The 5,554-nt window shown below is 38.5% G+C and overlaps 1 protein-coding gene across 1 annotated transcript; it reads right to left on the bottom strand.

Annotated features, from left to right (window-relative positions):
* Positions 1-1,158: 1,158 nt before the first annotated feature.
* LOC138950055 (suprabasin-like) lies at positions 1,159-2,212 on the bottom strand. The gene is given in 2 exon segments (XM_070321837.1): positions 1,159-2,151; positions 2,153-2,212. Coding segments are annotated over 2 exon segments (1,053 nt in total).
* Positions 2,213-5,554: the final 3,342 nt, after the last annotated feature.

Below are 5,554 nucleotides of genomic sequence, written 5' to 3' on the forward strand. Positions count from 1 at the left end.
AAATTACTACATTTAGTCAAGCTGTGGAACTCACAGAATGAAACTGAACGTAGTCCGCCGCTAGTGCAAAAGGCAGTGAAAGTGACGAGCCTGTTTGGCGCGGTAGCGGTTGCGCTGTGCTTCACTGTACCTCTCTTCATTTTAACTTTCTGAGCGTGATTTTAATCCAAACATTTCATATCTATATGTTTTTGGAATCAGGAACCGACAAGGAATAAGATGAAATTTTTTAAATTGATTTCGAAAATTAAATTTTGATCATAATTTTATTTTGTTTTAATTTTCAGAGCTTGTTTTTAATCCAAATATAACATATTTATATGTTTTTGGAATCAGAAAATGATGAAGAATAAGATGAACGTAAATTTGGATCGTTTTATAATTTTTTTATTTTTTATACAATTTTCAAATTTTTAATGACCAAAGTCATTATTTTTTTTTTAAACCACCAAGCTGAAATGCAATACCGAAGTCCGGCCTTCGTCGAAGATTGCTTGGCCAAAATTTCAATCAATTTGATTGAAAAATGAGGGTGTGACAGTGCCGCCTCAACTTTTACAAAAAGCCGGATATGACGTCATCAAAGACATTTATAGAAAAAAACAAAAACAAAATCTGGGGATATCATACCCAGGAACTCCCATGTACAATTTCATAAAGATCGGTCCAGTAGTTTACTCTGAATCGCTCTTCACACACACACACACAGACACACACACACACACAGACACACATACACAGACATACACACACACACACACACACACACACATACACACACACACACAGACAGACACACACACACATACACACACACACACACACATACACCACGACCCTCGTCTCGATTCCTCCTCTATGTTAAAACATTTAGTCAAAACTTGACTAAATGTAGAAAGTGCGTTCAGTTTCATTCCGTGAGTTCGACAGCTTGACTGAATGTAGTAATTTCGCCTTACGCGACTTGTTTCATTTTAGTTTGCCAAGCACACCATGAGGAGCGTGTAATAAATACCACTGATTTAGTTTGCCAAGCACAACATGAGGAGCGTGTAATAAATACCACTGATTATCACAATATTCCTTATGCTTGCGTTTGACCTACCATGGGCATTGACATTTTCAGGTACACACTTTTTTTTCATTCGTTGATCTTCTTTAAATGTGTATGTGTTTCATTCCGTGTTTCATTACTTGTTTCATTCCGTGTTTAATTCCGTGTTTCATTCCTTGTTTCATTCCGTGTTTCATTCCGTGTTTCATTCCTTGTTTCATTCCTTGTTTCATTCATTGTTTCATTCCTTGTTTCATTCCGTGTTTCATTCCGTTTTTCATTCCTTGTTTCATTCCTTGTTTAATTCCTTGTTTTATTTCTTGTTTCATTCCTTGTTTCATTCCTTGTTTCATTCCTTGTTTCATTCCTTGTTTCATTCTGTGTTTCATTCCGTGTTTCATTCCGTGTTTCATTCCTTGTTTCATTCCGTGTTTCATTCCGTGTTTCATTCCGTGTTTCATTCCTTGTTTCATTCCGTGTTTCATTCTTTGTCTCATTCCTTGTTTCATTCATTGTTTCATTCCTTGTTTCATTCCTTGTTTCATTCCTTGTTTCATTCCTTGTTTCATTCCGTGTTTCATTCCTTGTTTCATTCCTTGTTTCATTCCGTGTTTCATTCCTTGTTTCATTCCTTGTTTCATTCCGTGTTTCATTCCGTGTTTAATTCCGTGTTTTATTCCGTGTTTCATTCCTTGTTTCATTCCTTGTTTCATTCCTTGTTTCATTCCTTGTTTCATTCCTTGTTTCATTCCTTGTTTCATTCCTTGTTTCATTCCGTGTTTCATTCCTTGTTTCATTCCTTGTTTCATTCCTTGTTTCATTTCGTTTTTCATTCCTTGTTTCATTCCTTGTTTCATTCCTTGTTTCATTCCGTGTTTCATTCCTTGTTTCATTCCGTGTTTCATTCCTTGTTTCATTCCTTGTTTCATTCCGTGTTTCATTCCTTGTTTCATTCCGTGTTTCATTCCTTGTTTCATTCCTTGTTTCATTCCTTGTTTCATTCCGTGTTTCATTCCTTGTTTCATTCCTTGTTTCATTCCTTGTTTCATTCCTTGTTTCATTCCGTTTTTCATTCCTTGTTTCATTCCTTGTTTCATTCCTTATTTTTATTTCTTGTTTCATTCCTTGTTTCATTCCTTGTTTCATTCCTTGTTTCATTCCTTGTTTCATTCTTTGTTTCATTCCGTTTTTCATTCCTTGTTTCATTCCTTGTTTCATTCCTTGTTTTTATTTCTTGTTTCATTCCTTGTTTCATTCCTTGTTTCATTCCTTGTTTCATTTCGTTTTTCATTCCTTGTTTCATTCCTTGTTTCATTCCTTGTTTCATTCCGTGTTTCATTCCTTTTTTCATTCCTTGTTTCATTCCTTGTTTCATTCCTTGTTTTTATTTCTTGTTTCATTTCTTGTTTCATTCCTTGTTTCATTCCGTGTTTTTGTTCCTTGTTTCATTCCTTGTTTCATTCCTTGTTTCATTCCTTGTTTCATTCCTTGTTTCATTCCTTGTTTCATTCCTTGTTTCATTCCTTGTTTCATTCCTTGTTTCATTCCTTGTTTCATTCCTTGTTTCATTCCTTGTTTCATTCTTTGTTTCATTCCGTTTTTCATTCCGTGTTTCATTCCTTGTTTCATTCCTTGTTTCATTCCTTGTTTCATTCCTTGTTTCATTCCTTGTTTTTATTTCTTGTTTCATTCCTTGTTTCATTCCTTGTTTCATTCCTTGTTTCATTCCGTGTTTCATTCCTTGTTTCATTCCGTGTTTCATTCCTTGTTTCATTCCGTGTTTCATTCCGTGTTTCATTCCGTGTTTCATTCCGTGTTTCATTCCTTGTTTCATTCCTTGTTTCAATCCATGTTTTATTCCGTGTTTCATTCCGTGTTTCATTACGTGTTTCATTATGTGTTATTCCGTGTTTCATTCCTTGTTTCATTTCTTGTTTCATTCCTTGTTTCATTCCGTGTTTTTGTTCCTTGTTTCATTCCTTGTTTCATTCCTTGTTTCATTCCGTGTTTCATTCCGTTTTTCATTCCTTGTTTCATTCCTTGTTTAATTCCTTGTTTTATTTCTTGTTTCATTCCTTGTTTCATTCCTTGTTTCATTCCTTGTTTCATTCCTTGTTTCATTCTGTGTTTTATTCCGTGTTTTATTCCTTGTTTCATTCCGTGTTTCATTCCGTGTTTCATTCCTTGTTTCATTCCGTGTTTCATTCCTTGTTTCATTCCGTGTTTCATTCCGTGTTTAATTCCGTGTTTTATTCCGTGTTTCATTCCGTGTTTCATTACGTGTTTCATTATGTGTTATTCCGTGTTTCATTCCTTGTTTCATTCCGTGTTTCATTCCTTGTTTCATTCTGTGTTTCATTCCTCGTACCTAAGTGCTCGACAAGGCGCATCCTAAAATTCCTAAAATACGTCATTTAAAAATTTAAAAAAATGGTGCCGTTCTCCTATTTTTTTGTGGTCGGATTTGTTAATAAATAATGCAACATTTTGATTTGTTAATAAACAATGCAACATTTTGATTTGTTAATAAACAATGCAACATTTTGATTTGTTAATACATAATGCAACATTTTGATTTGTTAATACATAATGCAACATTTTGATTTGTTAATAAATAATGCAACATTTTGATTTCTGCAACATCTTGTTTTTTTAAGCTTCTTTTTACATTCAGTTAATACTTGACTGAATGATTTAACGAGATCAGAGACTGAGGTTTGTCTCCCTAGGTATGTGCGTGTGTGTGTCTTTCTGTACAAAGCATATATCAAAAACGGACAGACAGCATCCAAAACCCCCAACAGATTAGTGACAAAAACCATCAACAGTCAGACCATTAAACAAATCAGTAAACAAAGGAAAGTTGAACAAGGAATAAGAAAGGTCGTGGTTAAAAACACACACCTTTAAACACGAACAGTAAAGTTAGGGTTGGAGTGCTGCAGTGAATGCAAACAAGAGACATGCGGTAAACAGCTATAAACTAGGCAGGGACTTTGCGTTGTGACTTTCGTACTGCGGGGTGACTTTCCTGCTCCTCTCTTCACGAGGACAATGCCAAAAGCCCCCTCCCCCCCCCCCTCCCAGCCCGGCAGCCACGTCACAGGTAACTCTGAAACTTGAGCAGCGTGTGAACCCTGGAGGAATTTTCCTGTCCAACACGAAAAGGCTTCAGTTACCTGTTTGGATTCCCAGTGACGCCATCATTGAGGACAAATGTCGACTGCTGATCTTTGCCTTTGCTGTTCGCGACAAATTAGAACACACGCACACACACACACACACACACACACACACACACACGCACGCACGCACACTCGCACGCACGCACACACACACGCGCACACACACGCACACTCGCACGCACGCACACACACACACACACACACGCGCGCATGCACGTACGCTCGCACGCACGCACGCATCACACCACACAAACGCACACGACCGCACGCACGCACACCACACACACTAGCACACACCCACGCACGCACGCTCGCACGCACGCACGCGCACATGCACACACCACACACACTCACACACACGCAATGCACGCACACACACACACACACACACACACGGACACATGCAGTTCGTGAGGTTTTACCACATTTGCAGATACATGTCTGTAACATGACAGAGTCAAGGACATTCTTTAGCTTTGTGTGTGTCTTTTCTTTACTCGTCTTTATTATGCAAATAAAAAACCCTATGATCCCTGTAAAAAGCTGCGACTTCACAGGATTTAAAGGTTACGATTTTCAAAATGTGTCAATTGGAAGAAATTCAAGAGCGATAATTCGAGAGAGAGATAGAAAGAGAAAATGAGAGAGAGAGAGAGAGAGAGAGAGAGAGAGAGAGAGAGAGAGAGAGAGAGAGAGATAGAGAGAGACAGAGAGAGAGACGGGCGAGAGAAAAAGAGCGATAATTCGAGAGAGTTAGAGAGAGAAAATGAGAGAGAGAAAGGGGCAAAGAGGGAGATAGAGAGAGAAAGAAAGAGAGAGAGAGAGAGAGAGAGAGAGAGAGAGAGAGAGAGAGAGAGAGAGAGACAAAACAGACAGAGACCCCAATGTGCAGCAGTGTGTGACGACACAAGGGTCCGGGAAGGCTTGCATCTATCATCATGACTTGTCTCTTTTTACAGCAAGTGTTGTGTAGACTGGTTTTCTCTGAGCGTCAGCCTGCCTGTCCTCATAGCCAGTGGTGACCGACAAGACAGACAATGGCTGTAGAGATGTAACCTGACCTGGCTTCAGGCTGCTTCTCATGGCGAATATCCACAAGACACACAGATGGTTGAATGTAAAACAAAGCAACTCGTGTAAACCTTACATCACACAGAAAATCACATGGTACGTATTTTCGATTGCTGTGTCCTTAAAATGGTCCAACTCACAGGAAGCGATGGGGAAACGATACGGTAGAATAATCCATTGTGACACGACATTCAGCTCAAGTGGGTTTTTTCGTCAGGAAAGGAGTGACATTCATTCAAACCGA

This window comes from Littorina saxatilis, linkage group LG16 (genome assembly GCF_037325665.1).
Source record: "Littorina saxatilis isolate snail1 linkage group LG16, US_GU_Lsax_2.0, whole genome shotgun sequence".
In the NCBI taxonomy this organism is placed as follows: Eukaryota; Metazoa; Mollusca; class Gastropoda; order Littorinimorpha; family Littorinidae; genus Littorina; species Littorina saxatilis.